General features: G+C 39.5%; 1 protein-coding gene across 5 annotated transcripts; it reads left to right on the forward strand.

Annotated features, from left to right (window-relative positions):
* The first annotated feature begins 354 nt into the window (after positions 1-354).
* Positions 355-25,028, forward strand: impg1b (interphotoreceptor matrix proteoglycan 1b). Of its 5 annotated transcripts, none has more exons than XM_035954731.2 (18): positions 355-1,064; positions 6,396-6,611; positions 7,788-7,954; positions 8,078-8,106; positions 8,484-8,518; positions 8,645-8,691; positions 8,818-8,967; positions 9,834-9,892; positions 10,162-10,361; positions 10,825-11,247; positions 14,260-14,909; positions 15,366-15,455; positions 20,897-21,116; positions 21,571-21,781; positions 22,636-22,821; positions 22,941-23,124; positions 23,649-23,732; positions 24,281-25,028. In XM_035954731.2, the coding sequence occupies exons 1-18, from the start codon at positions 998-1,000 to the stop codon at positions 24,362-24,364; spliced, it is 3,102 nt and encodes a 1,033-aa protein (XP_035810624.2). In that variant the 5' UTR covers positions 355-997; the 3' UTR covers positions 24,365-25,028. The 5 variants fall into 5 exon arrangements, with proteins under 5 accessions (XP_035810624.2, XP_035810623.2, XP_035810625.2 ...); XM_035954730.2 differs by having other exon boundaries at positions 359-1,064; positions 14,257-14,909; XM_035954732.2 differs by lacking the exon at positions 15,366-15,455 and having other exon boundaries at positions 364-1,064; positions 14,257-14,909.
* The last annotated feature ends 273 nt before the right edge of the window (positions 25,029-25,301 follow it).

The following is a 25,301-nucleotide window of genomic DNA, read 5'->3' on the forward strand; positions in this document are numbered from 1 at the left end:
AAGTATCATTCAATAGGACAAATGGAAAGAGGATAATTTACAGTGCAGTTGGAGCAACTAAAAAAACACCTCAGGACTTGCTGTCAGGCTCATTTGTTTATTATAGTTCAAAATTAAAGGGATAGATAACAGAGAAGAACAATCAAGGTGGCTCTCTAGTGTCAAAAACACAGGAGAAAGGAAAGGGCAAGGTTAAATGTAGATGCTGCTCTTTAGAGGAAGAAGGAGGCATATTGTTTGACTGGCAGCTTGGTTTACAGTACAAAACAGAACTGCAATCCTGACCTCATTTGACACCCAAATCACTGGCCTGAGAGGAAGGGATTTACTGGGCACCCAGGAGGAAGACTGGAAAAGTTAGGCAGCCTGGCTGTGGCATGTAGAGGCAAACAAGAATGCACAAAGAGGCTGGATGTCAGTGATCAAACTGCTGCGACTCGGGGGGAGTAGTTATCTGGTCTCGACTGGTTGGCAGATTCCCAAGTTTGTTTAGCTGACAGATGAGAGTCCAGAAGGTGGCTAACAGGATGAGGCCAGGCGGCCACGTGGCCCCGCAGGGATTACAAGCACCAAGAAGAACGTAAAGAGATTAAACCGAAAGCGGAGCTTGCTTTTTTAACCTCGTCACTGTTGTCACACTGGCAGCAAAGAAGGAAACTCCAGAGCCAAAATTCATTCCCGGATTCTGTTTCCTCTGCCTCTCCTCCCTCCCTCGCTCCCTCTGCTCATCCATCCATGCAGCCACCTCTGCTGTCCACAGGGATCCAACACCGTCCAGGAACTAACTACTTGGGAAACTGAGCCGGAGCACAAGCATAGGAGTGGAGCGGACTCCCTTGTTTGGTGCGTGCCAAGAGCTCACCAGCACCAATGAGGAGACTCATGCACACCCTGCTAATGGACTTGAGATAAAGACATTTTGGATTTTATTGTTGTTTGCAACAGTCTCTTTGCAAATGAAAACTTCGGGCTTGAAAAACACATAAATTAGCCCAACATGCTTTTGAAGTCAGGATTATTCCTCACTTTGTGTCTGTTTACCCTGCAAGCAAGTCAAATCAAAGGTAAGAATCCTGTAGAAACGCTGGAATTGTGACTGGAAAAAGAGACGGTTTCTGAGTTCATGCAGCAAATTTCAGTATTTGTCTTTTAAGTGATGGACAGCTCATTTTATAAGCAGTGTTAGAACAACGTCTTGTTAGATGAAGCTCACTTTAGGGCAACAGTTTTTGAAAGTTCAGGTGTGTTTGCCTTCTTAAAATAGTGAGCCAATAACACGTCTGTTTACCCTCCAAGCAAGTTAGATCAAAGGTAAGAATCTGAGACCTTTTACATCAAATAAGTTCTACTGCATGACAGTAAACTTTAAGAAGCGATCCACTTCAGCAGCAACAGGCTTTTCCAATTAGAAGTGACTGTGTCTGCTATCTAAAGAACTCTGTATGCACGCTACAGAACGCCAGCTCATCCTCAGAAAGATCTTCCATTTTTAGAAGTCGAGCAAATGTCAGGAAGATAGCGAAACCTCTTTTAAGGTCACGAGCTTTCCCTGTGAATTAAACGGGCAATGATAGATGTTCGCCGAGGAAGATGGCATCATTTTACCAGTGATAACATTTTGGTCCGTGCTGGGTTGTCTTGTTCGGTGTGATGTGGTCGGGCGAGCTCATTATCCTGAAGGAAACAAAAGCCATTCTGTTCCCCGTGTCGCAGGACGCTAATCTCTTCTGGCTTGTAATTCTGCTGTGAGGCCTTTTTGCGGCTGCACTGGGCATTAAGGCCCGATCTGACACCTCCCACCCCCCACTCCAGCTCCCACGCTGGGCCTCGTGTCTGTGCATGTGCACGTCAGGCTTCAAGCATCCCCATTTCCTAAAAAAAAAACATTTAAATGTTGTGATGTGATTCTTTAGAAAAACACACATGATTTGGCAGAACTTCAGACCACCCTCCGACAAACTGCAATGTTTGGAAATTATTTGTTGAATGGGCCTGCCTGACCGTCACTAAACCGGAGGATATTCGCCCGTAGAGCTTTCAGGCTACAGTGTCGACGCCCACACACTGTTTGCATGTTCTTGGGGTCGGGCCAAATTTGGATTTGAGGAAAACAATATTGTTCATTGTAGAGGTCATTATTTATGTGTTATACATTTTCTACCAAGCGAAGCCATCAATTAATAGCTGAGTTTGGAGCCTTTTGATTCTAATTCCTCAGTAATTACTAGTAGCACATTCCTACTTAATTATACTATGAAATCATAAAGGAGATGACACAATATCAAACACACAATGTGCAACAAAATATAACATTACAAGCTTCATGAAGCTCATTTGTCTGTTTACTCGCATCTGCATCTTCTCCATCATAACACATATCCATTATACAATAATTGTTAGTATTTTTGGCATAAATGTTGTCAGTATTAGGGCTGCACTCACCTAAATAATAAAGTACCAGATTTTTCAGCTATCAAATGGTCATCTATAAAACATCACAATATTATTTCCTTAAGCCAAAGATGACCTTTTGCTTGATTTATTTGTCTAAGAGTGTAAAACCTAAAAATATCCAGTGTGCAACGATACAAAACAAAGAAAAAAGGTTATATCTTGCTAATGTTGTGTCATTCAACAGTTTATCATCACTTTATCATCAATGTAATCAGAGCATCAGATCATCAGATTTCATTTTGATTTCACTTAAACACAAAATATCTTCAAAATAGCAGGTTTAATGATGTCTTAAGGCTGCTATGAAGGCTGCTTTAAGGGCTGTTCTGTGTTTTTCCTGCAAAACCCCATATACACAAGTCTTTTACAGGTTGTTAGGGACCGAGTTGTCAAAGGACAAAGTAAAGAATGGCCATTTACAGAGGTCAAAAAAAAGAATTCTACCCCAAAATATGTCAAACCAAAGAAGAAGTTTACTGAAATAATGGACCAAACTAAATCAGATAAGTGGCAAGCATATGATGACTATTACGAGCGAAAAACAACACAGACAACAACTAATACAAAGAAACACTATTTCCCCCTCATGTTGCCAAAGCTCATGGTCGGTTCCTTTTCCTGAGACTCTATATTTGGGCTCAGACTCAGTCACCCCCTTTGGCCAAACAAGCATGGAGGACTGAAGCAGCAGACGTGGTAACTTAAGGTCGAAGAAAAAATTAATTAATGAATTTATCCGACTTCAACAACTGGTAATCGCAGAACAATGCGAACCAATTGTGTGTGTCTCACTGAGATTACAGTCTAGTGTCAAAATGTGCCAATAAACAAATTCTAAACCAAACAAATCCTGAATGTGGTTTTATGTACATGACTGCAAAGAAAAACAACTACAAACAAGGTAACAATAATATTAATAATAATAATAATAATAATAATAATAATAATAATAATAATAATAATAATAATAATAATAATAATAATAACAACAATACTAATAATAAGGATTTTATTTATATAAGACCCTTAAGAATATCGAAGACATAATAAAATAAATAATAGAAATTGTAATAATAAGTTAAATGAATAATTACCTAGATTAGGATGCATATCAAATAAAGGAACTAGGCAGTTTAAAAACTGAAGAATAAAACTGAAAATTAAAAGTTAGAAATTAAAAATAAAAAATGAATTCCCTAAAGATGACATCACACCAAAAAACTAGGCAGCTAAAATTTAAATAAAGCAAGAGAGACCATATAAAATAAACAGGTAAATCACACATAATAGAAAATTAACTGAAGCTAAAAGTAGGCTTCACATAAAAGCAAGTCTATGAAAGTGAGGTTTAAGAAGTGATTTAAAGGAATAAGATGCCATAGGGTCTTAATTTTGTGACTCGTCACACAGGTGCTGGGCTAAAAGAGGAAAATCTACAGCATTTAAAAACCTCCACACACTGCTGTGCTCCCACAGTATCTTATTAATAACTGCCATGCAACGTTTAGATCAATTAAATCTTCTCCTGGCACTTTTACCTGCCACAGCTGCTTATGTTCAGCATTGCTTTTGCTTGTACAGGCATCCTGTTCACCCACTGCAGATGCCAGTACACACACATTCATAACATGCTCCCACTCTACACACACACACGCACGCACGCGCGCGCGCGCACGCACACACACACACACACACACACACACACACACACACACACACACACACACACACACACACACACACACACACACACACACACACACACACACACACACACACACACACAGTCTATTATGAAGTCGCTCGTGGTCCAGTTTCGGTCTGCACTGCTCTGGTGCAGAATATCAGTCTGTAAATGAAGAATTTACTTGCAAACACGGCCCTCTTGTTTATCTCCAAAGAAAATGCAGCGTTTTCAGCTGAGAGCTCTGTGTCGAATGCAGTTGTAACAGTAATTATGTTATTTACATTCACTTGCTCTTTTAATTTTTCATTCTGCTTGATAACCCGGAGGAGGGACGGTTTCTTATTTGGGTTCGATGACCTCCGTGTCTGTGTTTTGGGGCTCATAAATAAATCCTTGCTTATTGTCTTAAGAAGTCCTTGCCACCTGGCATCACAATGAGTGCCTTTCTTCCTACATAGCTATATTCAATGGGCTAACTGTGCTAGAGGGTGCTGACTGGGTTAACGGTGCAGAATTACATTTTATGTAATGCCTCACGAGTGTGACTGAGCTTTACAAGGTTTTTTTTTCTTTTCTAATGTGACTGGAAAATTAGGGCAGCTCTCCCCATTCAGCATCCAAGTGACATAATTTATGGAAACAGGCATGTCAGTGTTGTTGCTTGAATGTTTTCATGTGGCAGGACTGATGTTGCTAACTGCTGCAGCTCATATTAATCTCTTTAAGGTTTGTTGCGCGTCCTTATTTAGCAGTAATCCACATGCGTGCATTTCTGCTCATTCACACCTGGATGGCAGCTTCAGTAATACAATGTGCACGGGTCAAATCATGAAAGGGCATCACACGTCTGCATCTCAGAAGCACTGAAGCATCCTTTCAGTCACAAACCAGCACCTTTACGCTTTAGGCTCCAGATGTTTTCATACTACACTGAACTTTAAAGCTCAAATTGCACTTTAGAGAGGATTTCTTTGTGTTCTACGGTCTTTAAATAGATTTCTGCAAAACCCTCCGTGTATAATACACTTTCCACCGCAGAGCCAGATGCTGTTTCTAAGCAAGCAGCTGTTAACTTACTGTAAGAGAGCAGCCATGAGGCACCTTGTTGGATTAAATATCTGTCAAGTCAAATTGCTGCTCCTGATTCCTGACACGACAAGACAAGTAAAAGGTATTATTTAAAGGAGCACTCCAGTAATTCAGTTTTCCATACAGCTGAAGGAGCAGCAAGAGACAGCGAAGCACTACAATGATGATTCTCACTAAGGACATGCGCTTCTGCACTTCTAATAATTCAGTTGGATGAGTTGTTCCATTAGATACTCCTATTTTTGAAACTAATGCTGCATTTGATGGCAATTGGGAACTCAAAGTTTCTGATATTCGACGAGAAGAAAACAAAGAAAACATCATAAGTAGTCAGATTTCCTCCTTGGTGACTCAATTGATGTTTTTTTCCCCTAAATACATTTTTTTATGAGTGCTGTGTCTAAAACATTACGTAGCTTTTCATAAACGCAACATAGCAAACCTGGAGACAGCCACAGTCTATTCTTTTCCACTTTGTACATTGAACACGTAGCACTAAAAATTTTTTGAGGATTTACTTCCCACCTCTGAGGTACATTGAAAGCAGCATTACTCTAGATGCTCAAAACTTAATGGCATTTTGATACAGTATACCAACATGAATGTTGTTTTCTCCGAATTTTTAACTACTTTCCAGAGACACAGACACCATTATACAGCTGTTTTGGCCTGATAAAAAGGGATCCTTGAGACAAAAAAAGTGATCTTTAGGTTTAAAACAGGTGGAGCAGTCCATTAACATGGTCCTCTCTTGCTATTATTTTCCACAACATTTCTGCAATATTAATGGATAATTCAAAATCAAATATATATATCTATGTTGGAAACGCTTTTTGCCAGCATCTTCTGCTTTCTTCTGTCATCACTGATTAAACTGTGAACAAGCTCCAGTTTAATACAAACCATCGGGCTTAATTTATGCACAGTATGTCACTAACTACACGGCATTTAGCACATGGAGTGCAGTTGTGTCTCTACATTGTCATCCATCAGTTGTTAATTACACCAATCATCCACACAGAGATCTCACACCGACATGACAGTCCACAAAATTACAGCCACCTGTCATGAATTGTTTAATTATTCCTGTTTACTGTAATTTGTGTTGTCTGCTGTAAAAAAAATATAAAAAAATCAACCTAACCTTTCAACTCTACTCTTCCAGACCTTCATGACCACGGTTTTTCTGGACTCAGGGATGTAAAGTACCGGCACTTCCTGGAAGCGTCTCGACCAATCAGACATGGAACCAACGTCAGAGCAGAGCAGGACAGACGTCGGGCCAAGAGGTCGGCTGTCTTCACCACAGGTGTCAAAGTGTGTCCTCAGGAGACGATGAAAGCCGTCATCGGCAGCCACCGGGCCTATTACAAACTCAGAGGTACAAGGAAGGGGCTGCTGTTAGACTTTCATGCGAACTTGTACTGTAAATTCACTTCTTAAAGTTTCATTTTATGCATAATCATGACGAAGCATCTTATCGTGCAATAAATAAGCCTTTCCTAAAACACTGACTCTGTGTCAAACGAGAATTAAGCACTTAATCAAACTGAGATGTTTCAGCTGCTGAATAAATCGTCGTCTGCTTTGATGATTTTTGCCGTTAGAACATTTTGCAATGATGAGAAAAAGATATTTTAATACCCTCAAATATGCACAGTTCTTTAAATCTCATCAATAAATGTGCACATACGCACACAGCGTGATGTTTATTTGATATAATTTCTCACAGCCTTGTGTTGTTGACTTAATGCCACTTCATGATACACTCGGTGTTTATCTCCATGGGGACACACATAAAGAGACACTTTATATAATGAACTTATATGCAAACATCCAATGTCCAAGAGAGATGGACTGCAGGTAATTCAAGAGGCTAAGATTGCCACCTTGGCTTTTACAATTGGTTTGTGATGCAAATTGTTCCACGACAGCTGCCATGGCATCTGATTTTAAAATGAGGCAGATTAAATTGGTGTACTGGAGGTAATCGCGTCGCTCCAGGAATGAGTTTTTCAGAGAATAAATTTCCCACAGGCATCAAGATATTGGACAATGTGACGCTTGTTTCACCCACAGAGGCAAGTAAAATATGCTGAGGCTTCGGGGGATCTTTGTGCTCACGCTTTTAATATTCACAAAAATGTCACAGACATGCAATGACTTCTAAATATACAGTTTGACATTTATGAAACAAACAAGCGATACTACCTTTTTCTGCTGTTCCCATTATCCCATTGTGACTAAACACATCTGTGAGGTACTATGTGCCGTGTGTTCATATATAAAGCTGCAGTGAAAGGGAGTAACAAACCATTTGTAATCTCTAAATCATGACTAAACCTCCACATTCAGAAATGCCACATATTATATCCTCAGTTATTTAATTTCATCTCACTGTCATTTCCATGCTGTCTGTCACTGTTGCCAAAAAGTAAATTTTTCGTCATCTTTTGTTTGTTTTACTCAAGATTAGGCCTCATAAACATACTTATTGGTGTTCTTCATGGATTTTCTTCTGATATTTTCCACAAAAAGTTCCGTGATTTGTCTTCAGTTTGTCAGGAAGCGATTTGGGAAGCGTTTCGAATCTTCTTGGACAGAGTCCCAGATTCAGAGGAGTACAGAAGCTGGGTGTACACCTGCCAGCATGAAAACCTCTGCATGGACGACCTGGCCAAGAACTTCAGCAGCTCTCAGGAGCACCTGGACATGGTGGCCAGAGTGAGTGCATAGTGCTCTACATATCCACTTCACACAACAACATGTTCATGCTGCATGGTTGTTTTCTTGTCAATATTTAGTGTAAAGATGTAACAGCTGATATCTCTCTTTTTTTCTTTCCAGAGAGTGGCTGAGGAGGGTGAAAGTGAAGGGTAGGTACAAACATTCTTCGAAAAAGTGGGTGTAGCTGTGCAAAGTGGAGAATAATTACCAGGACTTGTGTTTTAATTTGTAATGACAAACAAAACAACAGAGCATCTTCCCTGAAAGTGTTCCAAAATATAATATATTAATAAAAATCTTCAAACAAAACCACTTTTTCCCCAACATATCCAAAAAAATTCACCGTGGATCTTAGGAAAATTAAATATGGACGCTACACATGAGGATTCCTGAATTAAAATTCTACACTATCACCTGTTTGTTGTCGTGTCCCTTAAAGCTTGCACTGAAAATGAATTGGTTGGTTTCTAAAGACTGAGCACCACAGGAGCCATTAGATTCCTAACAAGCATTCTTTCATTTGCAGAATGTTAGCTGCGACTCCCTCGCCAGACAGAGAATGTGAGTTAAACACATCAACATCATTACTCCTCGATGAAAGCAGTTAACTGACTTCATGAGCTCAACAGGTGTCAGTGGATTTTCATATTAACATCATAATTCAACCAGTGATTTGGTTTGTCTCAGGCACCTGGACTCCTCCTGTGTTTCTGCTTCCAACTGAGCCTGATATGGTGAGAAAATCAGAAGTTTTCACTCCAGAATTATATTTCACTGTTTCAGTTTTACTTTTTTTTTTAAATTTGACACTCAAAAGACACAAAATCAATAGTACTGTCATCTGACTTTACATTTGCCAGACTAAAGAGGATCCCAACATGGTAAAAGAGAACTACGAGGAGTACATTATTGAGTTCAGCATCACCGTTGTGGATCCAGCGTACAGCGAACTGTTCAGCGACCCTGCAGCTCCACAGCACAACAACATCGCACAGGAGCTCACAGAGAAAGTGAGTTTACACACCTGCAGCCCCTTGATACAGTAGCAGAACTGTGGTTTTACAGCTTTTCAGTGCTGACAATGTAACCTTGAAATTCCATTATCACCTTTTGCCTCTTCTCAGCAGCAACAACAACAAAACACTCCTCTGTATCTCTCTAAATTACTCCTCTTGTTCTCTCCTTCAAAATAAAAGCACGGTTTTGCGTAGCAAGGAGGGATATTATTGCATGCTTCTATTATATTGTATTGTTAGGTGTAAAACTCACCCTGATTGATTTAATAGCTTTAAGGTCACAACCAAGGGACTTAAGATAAGACTTCTAAATGACTGTGAGCCTGGAATAGTAAGATCTAATCATATAGATTATCTCTGACTCAGAAGGCATTGATGGAGACTCTTACCACACTCAAGAAGAATGACTTAAGAAGAACTTAAGAATTACTTTCACTGGTGAAAAGTCACATGTATAAAGTTTGTTTTGAAAGAAATGTGTGTTTGCTCTGGAATAGAAAGCACAGAATGTTACAGAAAGGCAAAAATATACATACCAAGCCACCTAGTTTGCTCCCTAATCACTTCCTTACTTTTTTCTGCCCGTCTCTTAATTATGACCATGTGTTTAAGTATATTACCTGCAACACCAAGTCTTTGCAGCTGCACTTGAACAATAAAAGCACCAGAAAATAGACCAGCACTAGCAGAAACCCTGCATTAAGGTTAGCAGCACCGCTCGTCTTAGCTAAATCAGTGGTATTATAGGCCTAAGATATTATGTTGTAAAGTTTTCTCGACCTACAAATGTGCATTAATCCCAACAAAATGAATAGAAAGTTCTGGTATTGCTATCACACCTGTTCTTTTTCTCTCTGTAGATGCTTCATGTGTTTCAAAAAGTTCCAGGATTTAAAGAGATGCGTGTTGTGGGATTTCGGTGAGTTGAATGAGGCTGTGCTACAGGTTTGGAACAACGTTATTTACTCTGCAATGGTAAAGGAGAATCAGAACATATATTTGTAATGTTTTTCCCCTTATATGACTTTTAGTGAAACATTTCATTCCTCATGTCTCAAGGGAAAGTATAGCATCTCTCAAAATATCTTTTTGGGGTCGTGACAGAAATTTCTTGCCTGAGCAAACATCCATTACTGGTGAGGTCTGTCTGTTGTGAGGGTTTCTGACGTGTTTTGTTGTGCTGATCAGATCGGAGGATGTGTCTGTGCGCTACGCTGTGGTCTTTAATGGAGAAACAGAGCTGGGTGATGACCCTGAGGGCTTTGAGGAGGCTGACACAAAGACAAACGAGGATGTAAATGCTCCCAAACTGAAGCACATCATCGTAAAGGCCTTAAAACAGGAACCATCACTGCCGCTGGACTTACAGACGCTCAGCTTTGAGACTGGTAGGTGTCATGTTTTACTTACATTTAACTGAATAATATAATAGATCAGTACTCAAAATGGAGACTGCACAGTGGATTGGTGGTTAGCACTGTCGCCTCGCAGCTAGAAGATCCCTGGTTTACGTACTGACCTGGGCCCGGGATCTTTCTGCATGGAGTTTGCATGTTTACACTGTGCATTCGTGAGTTTTCTCTGGGTACTTCGGCTTATTCCCACAGTCCAAAAACATGCTGAGGTTAACTGGTAATTCTAAATTGTCCATAGGTGTGAATGTGAGTGTGCTTGTTTGTTTCTATATGTGGCCCTGCAATAGACTGGTGACCTGTCCAGAGTTAGCTGGGACAGACTCTAGGCCCCCCGCGACCCTAATGAGGATTAAGCAGTGTATAGAAAATGGATAGATGGATGCTCAAAATGGGAGTTTAAAGTGGTAAAGGTGGTGTTTTAACTCTTCCTTTTCAGTAACCACAGTTTATCCAGTTGCGGAGCTCGGGATGAATCCTATCAAGACTGTAATATCTAAGGAAATCACCACAAAAGCTCCATTGGAGGGAACCCAAAGGTTCCTCCCCACTGTGGCAGTGATAGAAAACTCGCTTGAAGCCTCTACTGTTAAACCAGAAACACACACCTTAGTGCCTTCCATCGCCAACATCCTCCCAGACACAATTTCTGCCGCCACCGTGGAGATTCCTTTAATGGCAGATGTAGAGGTGGAGACCACTGAAGCTGCTGCTGAGGAGGTTGGTGATGTTGTAACAGAAGAAACAAAACTGGAAACTATCACAGAGCAGGAAGATGAAGCAGAGCCCGAGGTGGAGGAGATACCACCAACTGAAGAGGACGACGGAGGTGAGGCTGAATCTGAGGAGCAGGTGACAGAAGGTAAGGCTTCCTCAGCTAAAATGTTGTTTGTGAAGCAGGAGAATTCAAAGCTTTACTGATGGACCAAACATTAAACTGTGGTGTGGACTCAGTTTCAAGTTACTGCCATCATTATCTGAATGTCTGAGAACCAGAAAGTAAGGCAAATGATGAGCAGGAAAACAATTAAAGAGCCCATCTTGTGCTCTTTTTTATATATAGTTGTTTTTTGTGCATGTAAAAAATCTGCAAACTTACAAAATCCAAAGTCTACACCAAACTTTCCCACAGAAAACACCTGCCTGAAACACTTTATTCAAAGTCCCTTTTCTCTTCTGTCACTTACCAACATCATCATGTAACACATTTGCATAGCATCTCCCTATTGGATAGTTTGACTCACCTCAAAATAATGTGCAGGGTCTTTGCAGTCAGCTATTTCTTCTTTGCTACACCTGCTATTGCTAGAGCTACATCCCTACTATTTAAGTTGCCTCACTTCCAGGTCAGTTGACCAATCAGAGCAGGCCAGCTTTTTTAAAATGGAGTTCTTAAAGAGACAGCAGCTAAAACAGAAACTGTTGAACAGAAGATGAGAAAAGGTGCTGCAGCAGTGGTCAGTATGATACGAACAATGCTGTTTTTAACATTAGAGCATGGAAATATATTTTAGTAGACTCCAAAAATAAAATTATGAACCACTAAATGTGCATAGCATGGGCTCTTTAAGAATGGAAGCACTCTCACACTAAGCTTTGTTTTTTTCAAATGACCATTTAAAGTGGAATTTCAGTACTTTTATACATGGCAGTCAGATCTTGGGTAATTCTTTTGCAAATACATCACAGAAAATGCAATGAAAAATCAGTGGGCAACTCTGTATGTAATTAATCCACTTTCATTGGGTGTTCATATCATGTGAACTTTTAAATATTATCCACAACTTTGAGCGTAGCTTAAACTATATAAAACACTAATAGCTGTCAGGTTAATTTTACAGTATTATAAGTTTCACATAAAACTCCATAGACTTTCTACTGATGTAATAAAAAATCACTGTAGAACATAGAATTAGATTGTCCAAATGAATAAAATGTGGCCTATTTTTTAAAGAACACTCTCACAGGAAATGGAAATGGCTGTACAATTAGACCTGGTGGTCTTGGTTTGCACATGGAGATGCTCCCTGCTGAGGCAATACGTCATATTAAACCCTATTAACAAGTCAGCAACCTGCCGGTGGTCAAGTCATTACAAACTCATGCTGTGCATATAAACTTTATTAAACCAGCAGAACTTCACTTTAAATTCTAGCTGAGTTTCCAGAAATACAAAATATGTCAGCCGTATCTCCAGGCTTTGGTGGAAATGTGTATAAAATGATGCACAACACATCTACAGCACTTTCATTTGATGGAATGGTGCAGTCACAAAGCCATACAGTCTCGAGTTTGAATATTTTACTCGGTGTACACATTGCACAGCTTCACTGAAGTGTTGGAACAAGTTGATGCTTAAAATATACGATGCTGTCAGACAGGATGAAGTATGATCATTTTAACAACCCTGAAGTTACTGAAAGAAATAGTTTGTAAGTTTTGGGAAATGTACAAATTCACTTTCTTTTCTAGAGTCAGATGGGAATCGATAACGCTCACATGCCTATATAATACAGAGAACTATAAGACACTTGATCACCATTTGACTCTATAGCAACTATAGGTTAGCACACATAATGTTCAAAAATCTTGCTACTAGCATCTTTGAAACTGATTTATCAACATGTTTTTTATGGGGTTTTTCTTTGTTTGTTTAGTTTGTACACTTACAATAATGTTAAAACAACAATTTGTGACTTGCTTTGTTTTCTAAATAGCACTTTATTCATTACAATGTGCCTCTGTGCAGCATCTTTGCTAGTTGCCTAGCAACTTCACGGAGTCAAACAGACTGCACTACCATTGCTGGTAAACAAATAATTTAATTACCGCTTTGTAAAACCAAAAAATTGTTCTTTTTGCATTCCTGTTTGTAAATGGACTAAACAAACAACATCCAACATGTTAATTAGTTGGTGCCTTAGACTTCATAAGTTAAGCAAGGCAAATCGCTTCCTGACTCTTGCTCTGTAATTTACATAAGAACCAGAAAGCAGCGATGGAATGTAGCTGAGTATATTTACTCAAATACTATACAGAAGCACAATTTATAGGTGCTTTAAATGAGTATTACAATTTTATGCTACTTATGCTTCCACTTGCCTGCATTTCAGAGGACAATATTGTACTTTCTGCTTAAGCCACATTGATGTGAGTTTTCGTTACTTTTAGGATGATTTTACACAAATTGGAATTTAATCTGCTTTTAAAATACAAGAAGCCTTAATTGCCACAAATATATTAGGAATTAATAAATTCTCTTTTCGCATATCTAATTTTGGGTCAGATCACAGGGTCAGTCCAACAGTTGCAGCTTGGCGGCACTGTATATAAAACTGTATATAAAGTAGTTTAATCTAGCTCCACCTACTGCAGCTACAACAGTAACATGCTGCTGATACACTGATGCTTCTTTAATGATGATCTTTAATAATTTAATTACATTCTGCTGCTAATACTTGCCAAGACTTGTTAACAGAGTGTCTCTCTGTTGGTATTTTTATTTGAATACAAGATCTTCTTTGACTTCTACCAGACAGTGGTTTCAGTATTTCTAACTCTTGGAAAGAAAGAAAATAACTGCAAAACTGCTCTGTGAAGGGTACACTAATGGAAACCTGTGTGTTAAAGGGTTGACATGGAGAGAATAGTAAAAATGGTGAATGGTGGCGGCCTTGGCTGATGGAAAAACTAACAAAAAATAGAAAAAATGTGACTCAGTCTGCCTTAAACTTGCAGTAAAATCATCAAAGCAAAGAGCTATACTAGGTTCTGGATGGCTATTATTAGCTGAAACAGTATACCATGAAGGAAGAATGTCCTGTCTCCTCTCATGCTTTTAACAGTGCACATTTGGCTCTCTTTGTTTTAGAAGATGCTGAACTAGCTGATGGGGACTATGAGGAACATCCAGAGCTCCAGAGTGATAATCTTTCTGTGACAACTTCTGGCTCCCAACATGAAGAGGGGTTGATTGATGCACCTACTGTGATTAATCTCGAACTGCCGCAATCTACAGATCTGACACTTCCAGAAACATCTGTCACAGAGCCTCCGGTTTCCACACCATCCTTCCTTGAGGACACAGTTCAAGCATCTGAACCAGAAACAGATGTAGAGTCTTTGCCATCCCCTGTGGAGAGCGGCGAGGCCCCTGAGGATAGAGGTGATTCCAGTGGAGGACACAGTGGAGGGACCCCGGCCTCAGTGGACCTTCCTGCTGAGAATTCAAACATCCACGAGGAAACAGGACTGAACCAGAATGAGACGGAGGTGGAAGTAACCGAGCACCTAGAAGAGGAGAGCGGCAGTGGATTCGCCTCAGAGTCTGACGAACGTCCATACGAATCCACAGCTGCACCCGCCATGAGACCAGCCAGCACTCCAGTGATGGCAGCAGTGCAGGGGAGCAAAGAGTTGGTGGTTTTCTTTAGCTTGAGGGTCACTAACATGCTGTTTTCTGATGACCTTTTCAACAAGAGCTCCCCTGAATATAAGTCACTGGAGAATACGTTTCTCGAGCTGGTAGGTACACAAGCTTTTGTGCTGGATATCATGCTTCTCCATGTTTCATTCTCATATTTGCTTTGGTAGCAACAAGCTGAAATGTGCGATAAGACAACATTTGTGTGATATTTAATGTTAAAGTTTAGATGAAAGTCTATTCAGAGTAGAAACAGTTTTGTGTAGTCCCAAGTTGGTGCTTAAAGTAGATTTTTTGCTTTCCTGCACAAGTAAGGATGCACTGTGCAGTAAGCCTTATCCTTGCAACTTCTTTTTTTTTATCCTAAAAATTTAGAAAATTATATTTAAAGTCTATTTTTTCATCATAAATTGTATTTTTTTAAAAAAGTGTTATAATTTACAATAAGGCTTTAAACAATCGCCAGATCTGCAGTATGTTATAATGCTTTACTTTCAGAGGAGCCATTGTTTTACAGTTGAATAAAAAAGTTGGTCAAATGATTCTGTTTTACTTAGACACAGCACTCTGGGTCCAGAAACTCGCCAAACCCTGGAGCTTCCAGTAAATCTGGGCCTAGGAGACAGACGACTTTAGCCTCCATACCGGTATTTTGTTTCCATATTGGAACTACATCTCCATAGCCTCAGAGAGTGCACAACCTTTCTGTTTCTTTACTAACCTTTTCCAAATGCAGTATCTAAACATTCTGAAAGCACCTAACATTTCTACAGTAATCAGCTTTACTTTCATTCTTAGACTCTGCTGTAGCTGTTCATGTCTTTTGGCTGAATCTGTAAATGTCTGTCTTTGTGTATTTGCCTTAATGCCTTGGTCTGTGCTACATTTTTTGGATTTTTGGATTTTCTTTGACTCCTATTGGCCCCAGGTTGTGCCGCTCATGTGTGATCATATAGTACATGGGGTTACAGAGCTAACCATCAGCTTCTTTACAAAATAGTTAACCTGTGATGTTTGGGAAACCCAGAAGGTCATATAAAAAGACTTTAAAAGACTCTTTTGAAGACTCTTCTGAAGGTATTTGCAGAGTCCCCACAGAGTCTTTTAACCACAATTTTGATAACAGGCTGCCGGCTGCTGACAGTGAGCAAAATCGTATCACAGGAAACAGGTTTAATGTATCTTATATTTTGTAACACGCTGAATATGTTTTTCATTCGAGTGGTTACAAGAGTCTTAAAGAAGTTTTTGTTCACGAGAGGCACAAACTGGGGCTAATTTAAGCACAATGTTTTGTAAAATTTGTATCTGCAGGGGATTTGTCTGAAGTTGTGGGCAATAATACAGTATATTAATAGGAGTGGAATTTTAAAGGTTTTATGAACCAACAGGTAAACATGCATCAGAAATAGTTTGCCATTTTGGGAAAAAGCACATTAGTTTTTTTGCTTATCAGGCGGTTACCTTAGCATAGCGTCAAGACTGAAAACAGGGAGGAAGCATAAATCCAAGGGTAACAGAGTCCGCATACAAACACCTCTAAAGCTAATTAATTAATGTTCAATTCATACAAAAACCAAGGTCACAGCAAGAACTACTTTCTCACAACCCTTGTAAAATAACCCAACCAGCTGTTTCCCCCTGTCCACAGTGCTTGCGCTAAACTAGGCTAAGCTAAGCTAACCATTGCTTACTTCTGGTTGTAGCTTCAGGTCTATAAAATGGAGAGAATATAATATGAATTTCTACAACAAGAAGGCAAATAAGCATCCATCCATTATCTATACACCGCTTAATCCTCACTAGGGTCGCGGGGGGGGCTGGAGTCTATCCCAGCTGACTTGGGCGAAGGCAGGGGACACCCTAGACAGGTCGCCAGTCTGTCGCAGGGCTACATACAGAGACAAACAAGCACTCACACATTCACACCTACGGGCAATTTAGAGTAATCAATTAACCTCAGCATATTTTTGGACTGTGAGAGGAAGCCGGAGTACCCGGAAAGAACCCACGCATGCACAGGGAGAACATGCAAACTCCATGCAGAAAGATCCCGGGAAAGCCGGGACGCGAACCAGGGATCTTCTCGCTGCAAGGCGAAAGTGCTAACCACTACGCCACTGTGCAGCCCAGGCAAATAAGCATGTTTCCTAAAATGTTGAATTATTTCTTTGAAGAATAACATTGTAAGTAAAGCTTTTGCAGTCATTTCTTTGTACAGTCAAGCTCTTGGTGTGATGTATTGTTAGCTGAAATTGCGTTGTATCATAATTTAGCGAGCACTGATAAATATATATAGAACTACTGGTTCATATTCATGTGTACAGTGTTCTTCAGGTTTTCTTATTTAAAATGAGAAATGCAGTAAAAGTGAAAAATGCAGTTAGTCTCGTTTAAACATCCGGAATTTATTTTTGTACGTCAGCCTGTGCATTTGTGCATGTTTAACGCCTTAAAGATAAACTTGCACGGCGAATGAGTGAATTATTGTGTGACAGAATAATGTGATAATAGGCTTAGCAAATCGAATAGGAATGTCATGCAGCTTTATGCTTTATTTTGTGTTGCTGAAACTGCGTTGCTTTGTGCATGGTAGAGAGCAAACTAGCCCAGGGTAGTCTGAATCATGAGACCTGGGTCTGCCTTAGTCATTGGTTTGTGACTCGAGGTAAGAAGCTTTAAGTAATTCTAGTCAGTTCCAGCACCACACACATTGTGCTATTAATGGTTCCAATCTGCTTAGTGCGATGTCAGTGAAGTTTGTGTGGACATCTGCATGCATGTTGCAGCAGTGTTGCTGAATTGCTTGTCTAGAATAGTAGTTATACTGTATATATGTAGCTATGCAACAAGACAAGTGGAATAAAAGCGATCACAACTGGTCGAAGTCACTTTGTTTCGGACCATTTCTGTGTAAAAATGCACACATTTAGAATTAATGCAAACAAATCTCATTTTATTGCTCTTTTTCTGTCAGTTAGGCATGCAGGTGAGGACCGTGTCTCTTTAAACCTGCACCTGCTAGTGTACATCAAAGTAAAAAGCACCACTTGCCATCTCAGTTTAGTTTCAAGGCTTACCTCCAGGTTGATCAGCGGGGACGTATTTTTAGGCTCGCTCAGAGGTGCCCTGCTTGTGCTTCTGTGTTATGTAAAGGCCTCAGCCTCAAACCGAGAAGGTGCATCGATACAAATTGGATTGCATGTTTGCTGCGATGCCAAGGAGAAGGAGGGGATGTGAGCTACTGGGGCAGGTGTGTGCTGTACTCTGAGAGGGAAAGACAAGCCTTCAGGGTTAAGATAAATGGGAAATAGTGTATTACATTCAGATGTTTACTTATGTGTGATAAGAAAATGGAATTTTTTGCAGGGTTTATGTGTGTTTGATTGAAACAGAATGGATCATTTTTCCAATTATCCATGTCAGCACTAGATCAGGGTTATAGGAATACACATGGAAAGATCTATATTACAGAACTGATAAAAAAAAACACTCCATCTCCAATCTTTAATGGTTGCCCAAACCATGATTTCTGCAGTTTTCCTTGTTAACTGATGCATTTAGCTTCCCGGCTAAACTAATTTGGTCAGACGTTTGCACTGGTAAGTACTTACCGTACTGTATACCATCTATTGTCAGTAACCCTTTAGAAATGGTCAACATATCTTCCTTTAAATGGGCCATTTAAATACATTTCAAACATATCCAAGCTGGTTCATAAATCAATAAAAAATGTCAAATAACATGCATTACACAGCCCATTTAAATGACCATAGTGTAATGTTCTGCTGGCTATTGGAGCCCATTTGTGATGCTGCATAGTCACTGTCTCTCATATATACATATATATATATATGTGAACCATTAGCCCACAGTAGCTTCCAATTCCCTGTTCTCTCTTGCCACATTACTCCTGTACCTACTGGTTTGTGAAGCAACCAATAAAATTGGACATGGAGGTTGGACTGACTTGATTTGCTTCAGAAAAATATTTTCATGGCAGCTTAATATTCCTTGTGATTTTTCATTTTTCAGCGAAGGGGATGTTTCAGTGGGTTTTCCAACACAAGAACCAGTAGATACATGTGTAACCTCAGAGAAGCAATGTGATTGTGTCAAAGTATGAAATTGAGGTTGTGTTTGTGTCACGTCATGTACATATTTCAGAGTCTATAGTAACTGTTAGCTCACAGTAGAGACTCTACTGAGGTTTGTTGTGAAAGAACTTCACTTTGACCTTAGGTGAAAGGCAGTCGAGCCAGATTGGTAATCTACAGAGGACGTGTATAACTTGGTGACGTTCTGTATTGAGACAAATGGCTGACCTAACACCAAGCTGTGCTTCCAGTTGTAGTACAAGCTGCTGCCCATTTGTCCTGGATGTTGGACCCCTCTTATAGTTTACCTCTTCTCCCAGAGACTATTAGCTACAAGGAACTAGCCCGCTGTAAACTGTCTGCCAGTGATAAGTGAAGTAACCCGATCAGAGCAGAGCTCCTTAAGGCCCCTTATCTCCCGCTCGACAGCCAGGCCTGTTAAAGCATCGTAATCTCTCCCTCTCACACTGCGTTGGTTTGATGTTTTGGCTCGTCTGTAGTGAACACCGAGTGGCTGGAAGCAGAGCAGTTCAGATCGATGAACATCGATGCAGGTCCATTACTTGAGTTGGTCGAGTTCTTCTCCTCCTAAATAGCATCAGTCCAAAGTCTTAATAGATTGGCTTCTAGGTTATCTCGGCTGCAAGTCTGAGTCTGTGGGGATATTTTAAATGCAACAATGTGAAAGTTAAGTTAAATTAAATTAAAACAAGGCTGCAGAGATATGTTTTTTAAAGCAGGTGTTGATGCTGTGTACGTTTCTCCCTTGTGAGAAGCAGTAAAGTGCAGTATAAACTTAAAAAAAAGCATTTCTTTAGCTTTTTTTGTGGCTATTTTAAAGAATGAGCTAGGTAAATACATTAATTTATAATTTAACACAACAAATTTGTAATTAGCACCATTAAATTATGTTAATCCCATTAGTGTCAGAGATGACAGTTTCTGCTACTCTGCCGAATAAGACTATTTATCTCCGGTGTTGCTTTTTCCTTTCATTACAATTAGATTTGGACACTGCCTTATTAATGTGGTTTTAAAAAAATCAATTGTTAACGTGTTAAGGCCTTAAAATGTATATACAAATGACAGCAAACAGATTTAAAAAATGATAAATTGGCTTAAATTGAGACTACAGTTTGGTTTTTATGAAGTACCACATTTACGTTGGTACGATCATTGTTCTTAACCCAACGTCACAAAGTCAAATGCGCTGCTCTTGAATCAGCTTGATGTTGTGTATTTTTGCTTCGCAGAGCAGTTGTGACTCGGTGATGGAAAGTTTACCGAGCAACATAGCATGTAAATGTTACTATAGGGCGCTTTAGATAAAAGCTTTCACCAAACAGCATATATTGTAGATTTCTTGTAGACTTGAGGCAGTCGTTGTTGTCACGCAAATCGGTGTTTAAGCCCCTGATCTTTTCATCAAATGTTCTCTTGCTGTTTTTTTGACTAGAGTAAGCGTGTTCTGTGTTCTCATACTCATGCTTATAAAGTTAACCCTAATTTTGTTGTAGATCTAATTACACAGGCAGCGCAGTAATGGCAGGATTTCATGCTTGCATCAAAATTTAATTATGAACTATTCATAGCATTCACAGTGTAAAATGTGACCTGAATAATTAAAAATCAGCTGTGAAATGACAACCTCAGTTCTGTCCATTGTGGGAGCAAAACCACAGGATGAAGTGAGGTCTCTGCACTGCTCTGCTGGTCTGTTTCTCAGGAGGACATGGGTCTTCAGTGCCACTGACATAAATCCAGCATAATTAACCTAAAATTCCAAGTAAAAATCTGTGTCCTCCATAGATCAAAAATGAAATCAATCTTGATTCACAGCCACTTCTCAGGAACACTGCATTCTATGTTCTTGCTTTTTCTATCTGACCACTAATTGCATTAATATTCAAATAGGTAGTTGACTAAAGTGATGAAACAGAAGCTGTTTAAGTTCCTCACATTAATCTGCTCTCCCATTCATTCCCTCGCAGCTTTTGCCATATCTACAATCCAACTTGACTGGATTTAAGCAGCTGGAGATTCTTAACTTCAGGAACGGGAGCGTTGTGGTGAACAGCAAGATGAAACTGGACAAGCCGGTTCCTTACAATGTCACAGAAGCGGTGCACTGTGTGCTGGAGGACTTCTGCAATGCTGCATCCAAACGGCTTGACATTGAAATCGACAGTCGCTCTTTGGAAGTAGAACCAGGTGAGATGTCCTCGCTCATGCAATCACTGCACACTGATGCATTTTCTTTCCTTTAAACTTGTAAATCTTCAAGCAAAAGCACATTCTCTTGTTGCGTAAGTGAAATGCAGGACTTCTGGAAGATGTTATTACAGGCTGCACGGCATGCAGGGTAAAAATCCATAGTCTGTGCCTCCAGTGATTGTGCTTGTTCATGCAACAAGGTCGGAGTGCCTGTCCACAACACGCCTCCTCACTCTGCTGTCTGTCTGCTGTATAAAAGTGATGCATCTGTTTGGTTGGACGAGTTCACAACTGACCTCATTGCAAACACACCTTGTTGAAAACCTCCGCTCACATCAATCAAAATGCCCTTTAACTTCTCCTCTCAATCTGAAAGGCTGCATTAATGTTAATAAGCTTTCACCTCTCTGCTTTACACTTCTTTAACCTCTCTCTTCTCTGTTTGCTGCAGCTGACCAAGCAGATCCCTGCAAGTTCCTGGCGTGCAACGAGTTTTCACGCTGCGTGGTGAACAGCTGGACCGATGAGGCCGAGTGTCTGTGCGATCCGGGCTACGTCATCGTGGACGGCTTGCCTTGTCAGAGCACCTGCACTTTGCAGCCCGACTACTGCCTGAACGGAGGCCTGTGTGAAATAATCCCAGGTCACGGAGCCACCTGCAGGTACACACAATGCTGACCAAGTGAAGATGAGTCAAACATTTTAACAGCATACCTTACATTTTTATGAACATCTCTCTGCCTGACAGCCTCTGTAACCATTTTCCTATTGCAATTTGCAGAGATTAAAGCTTTTAAATCCATTTTTTTCTTTAAATCAATCTTTAACTTGTATAGCAATGCAGGTACAAGCATGAAATGAGACTTTTTAAGAAAAAACACTTTCCTTAATGATGCACCCAAGGGCATGTGAGATTTGAGAATGTATAAAACACTGCATTCTTGAGCCGTGTTATCATACCCCACAGATAAAAATGAAAAAAAAAAAACCAAAGATCTCAATTAATGCTATAGAGATGAGCATGTTTATCTATTTGTTTTTCACAATTATTGTGTCATTTTTTGAACACACTAATAGGAACTCAACAGTGAAATCAGCAATTATGGCAAATGTATTGACTCAGCATATAGTCTCAAAAATAGCACATGTGAATGTAGCTGTGGAAATTGGCTTTGCACAGTGTCGGCTGCTTTATATGCAGAAAATTACATATTCATGCATGTATGATGAAGACTGTTGCGGCACGACTCGCTGTAATGCGAGGATCACTCAGTTGTTTAATGAGAAAAGTGGGTTTATTTGAAATGGGGAGATTGGAACTGTGAAAACAAATCTGTGATGACTTAATTATTGTTTTATGCATATTTGTGCCGACGCCGTGAGGTGTTTATTAGGACACAATTTATTTTAGAGGGTTTTAGAGAGCAAAACAGTCACATGGAGTCACTGGGAGTTACTTTTATGAAAAATGCTGTTATCGTCTCCAACCTGTGTGTTTATTTCTCATCTCCTTCAGATGCCCTGTCGGTAAATACTGGCATTACCACGGAGAACGCTGCAACGAGCTGGTGTCAGTGCCGCTTGACCCTCCACTAATTATAACCTGCCTCATGGGAAGCCTCTGCCTCGTTTGCGCCGTCATTGGCGTTTTAATATTCATTAACAAGAAATGTATAAAAGCCAAAAAGGCCGTAACTTTGGTGTAAGTATGTGCCCCCTTCTTGTTCATGTTTTATAATAACCTTTTATTGCCATTCACAGGGTGTTTCCTCCAGTTTCAAAGGCGATCGTATTCACATCCTCATCTCCTTTACATTGTAGGCACACCCTTGCTCCCTATGCCTTTGAGAATACTCTGAGGGAGAACCCAGTATTTGAGAATGATGATGGTGTCTTAACTCAAGTGTCCACATTACCCTATCCTTCAAGTTCTGCTTCCTCCCAATCCCAACAGTCTGAGCAAGAACATTTCGCCTCTATTGAAAATATACATCTGAGTATCGAGGTACATTGTGCTGTGTGGCACTAAACCGACTACTAACCTCAAAACCTGCAGGCTAATACACTCTAACAAACTAATAAATAGCAAAGCAAAGATTGTGTTGCTTTCATCCGTCACAAGTTTCATCATTGCTTTTTATTTGGAACGTTACATTAAAAGTTGTCTCTTTAAAATATCTCTTTATTAAATACTATAATATGACCAAAACATTGTTTGAAACTTGTCTGTGTGGCTGAACGTCCTTGGGTGTTTTTAGCAGCTGCTCAAGGTCTTGAAACACTACTTTTAAGGCACACCTTTGAACAAATCTAACGAGAATGTTTGCTTTTAACACTGAACTGTGCAGTAGTAGCTGTTGGTAGAAACACTCGGAGTAGATTGTTTATTTTCTTCTTTTTCCTCTGCCAGATAATTGTATAGCAAACTGCTTCCTTTCATTTGCAGCATGCATACTTACCAGGCTGAAGTGCCTGTGGTTTAATATGACATCAATGAAGCATATTGTAAACATTGTCTACTCTCCACAGATCCCCAGACAACTCTACACAACAAGATCCGAAAAGTTAGTCTCAGAAATGGTGGACTTTCATCACTGTATACCACAAAATGAGGTAAGACACCTACAAACAAACTACTCTGTCTTTAAGTTTGAAAGCTCTCAGACTTTGGGTGGCACAAAAAGCTCATAGTTACAAAATCTGCAACAAAAAAACTAACTTTTCTGAGATGTATAGTACTTTTGAAGTAATATTAAGTGATTTGCAATATGGCTAATAGGGCAGTGTTGCTAATATTCAACAACTTTACCATCAAATGTTTTACAGCTCTATGACGCATGCAAAGGTAAAACATCTGTGCATGCAACTGCTGATGATCTTTCACTCACAAACCAAATCACTGTTGACTTTTGTGCTTTGAAAGTTTTGCTTTACCACAATCAAAATAATCTTTAGAAAAGTCGCATTATAACCTTGTATGAATAGCTTCCAGATAAAATAGCGCTTATCACGTCTTCCTCAGTGTACTCACAGATATTGTCAAATGAGCGATGATGATTTATACAAGCAACCAGCAGATGTACTACCAGGGGATTCTGTCATTTATTGTGGATCTCCACCTGAAAAGAGCCATTTTTCATTCTTCCTCTTGTCTCCTCTAGACGTGGCAACGGCCAAATGAATACAGAACGTGTTGTCTTTTAAGGGCATCAGATAACGAATGCTTTGAAGTTACGGTTGTCTGATTGCACTTTGTTCATCTGAGGAGCAGCTGACGCAGCGTCACAGTGAAAAACGTGAGGCAGCAAAGACTGACGGTGCTGTTAAACTGTATATGAGGTTCAGATGGAGGCACAGTAGACCAGTGATGAGTTTATTTGTTCATAGTGATGAAAGTGTCTTGTTAGACAGACAGCTATGGATATCAAGGTGGACTTAGGCTTCGTTCAAGTGGAACCTAATATTTATTTTATATATTAAACAGTAGGAATATTTCCTGTATACCCTTGGCAAAGGTTGTTTTTTCCTCACAATGAGGTATTTATTATTTACAAACTGATACACGTTGTGGTATCCTATGTTTAGTCTGTTTATTTTAATGTAATTCTTCAATTTTGTTGTGTCCCAAAAAGAGAATGAATGTATAAGCTGTTGACTCTGGTCGTATCACATTGTTTATGGAAATATTGTGCTGGATTTCCATAATTCTGTCCTGTTCACAACTTTCACCACTAATCATTTGTCTATTGAGATTTGGACTTTTTTATTTTACACATTTTACATCTAAAACTAAATAATAAAAGGTTGTTTTTGCATTAAGAAAATAAATGTTTTGTTCGTTTTTGGCTGCTCAGAACGTTCAAGATCTGTGTCAAATATAAGAAATGAAATTAAAAGCCTGTCATTAACCATCGTAGTAGGATTAAAATACAAAATTAGTTGGTGTTGATGCTGTTACTAGAAATTCCCTGTAATAGCTGAAAAACATGAGAATAATATGGTCCTAATGTATTTTATTATCTTGTTTTTCACTGATACTAATTTAGAAACAAAAGCAGGAAAACCAGAAATATATAAAAATACATCCACTGAGGAGAAGTCCTTAAGTTTTAATCCTGTTGATCACTTAATTGGCCTCACAAGCATCCGCTCTGTGACGACATCTGCAGAACATTATCCTTT

Source organism: Amphiprion ocellaris, chromosome 20, assembly GCF_022539595.1.
Source record: "Amphiprion ocellaris isolate individual 3 ecotype Okinawa chromosome 20, ASM2253959v1, whole genome shotgun sequence".
NCBI lineage: Eukaryota > Metazoa > Chordata > Actinopteri > Pomacentridae > Amphiprion > Amphiprion ocellaris.

What these genes read in the sequence shown, in the direction of transcription:
- impg1b (XM_035954730.2), top strand. Translation starts at nt 998, where the DNA reads ATGCTTTTGAAGTCAGGATTATTCCTCACTTTGTGTCTGTTTACCCTG. An exon ending in ATGCGTGTTGTGGGATTTCG is followed by an intron (nt 9,893 to 10,161) that starts GTGAGTTGAATG and finishes TGTGCTGATCAG; the next exon opens with ATCGGAGGATGTGTCTGTGC. An exon ending in ATATACATCTGAGTATCGAG is followed by an intron (nt 23,125 to 23,648) that starts GTACATTGTGCT and finishes TACTCTCCACAG; the next exon opens with ATCCCCAGACAACTCTACAC.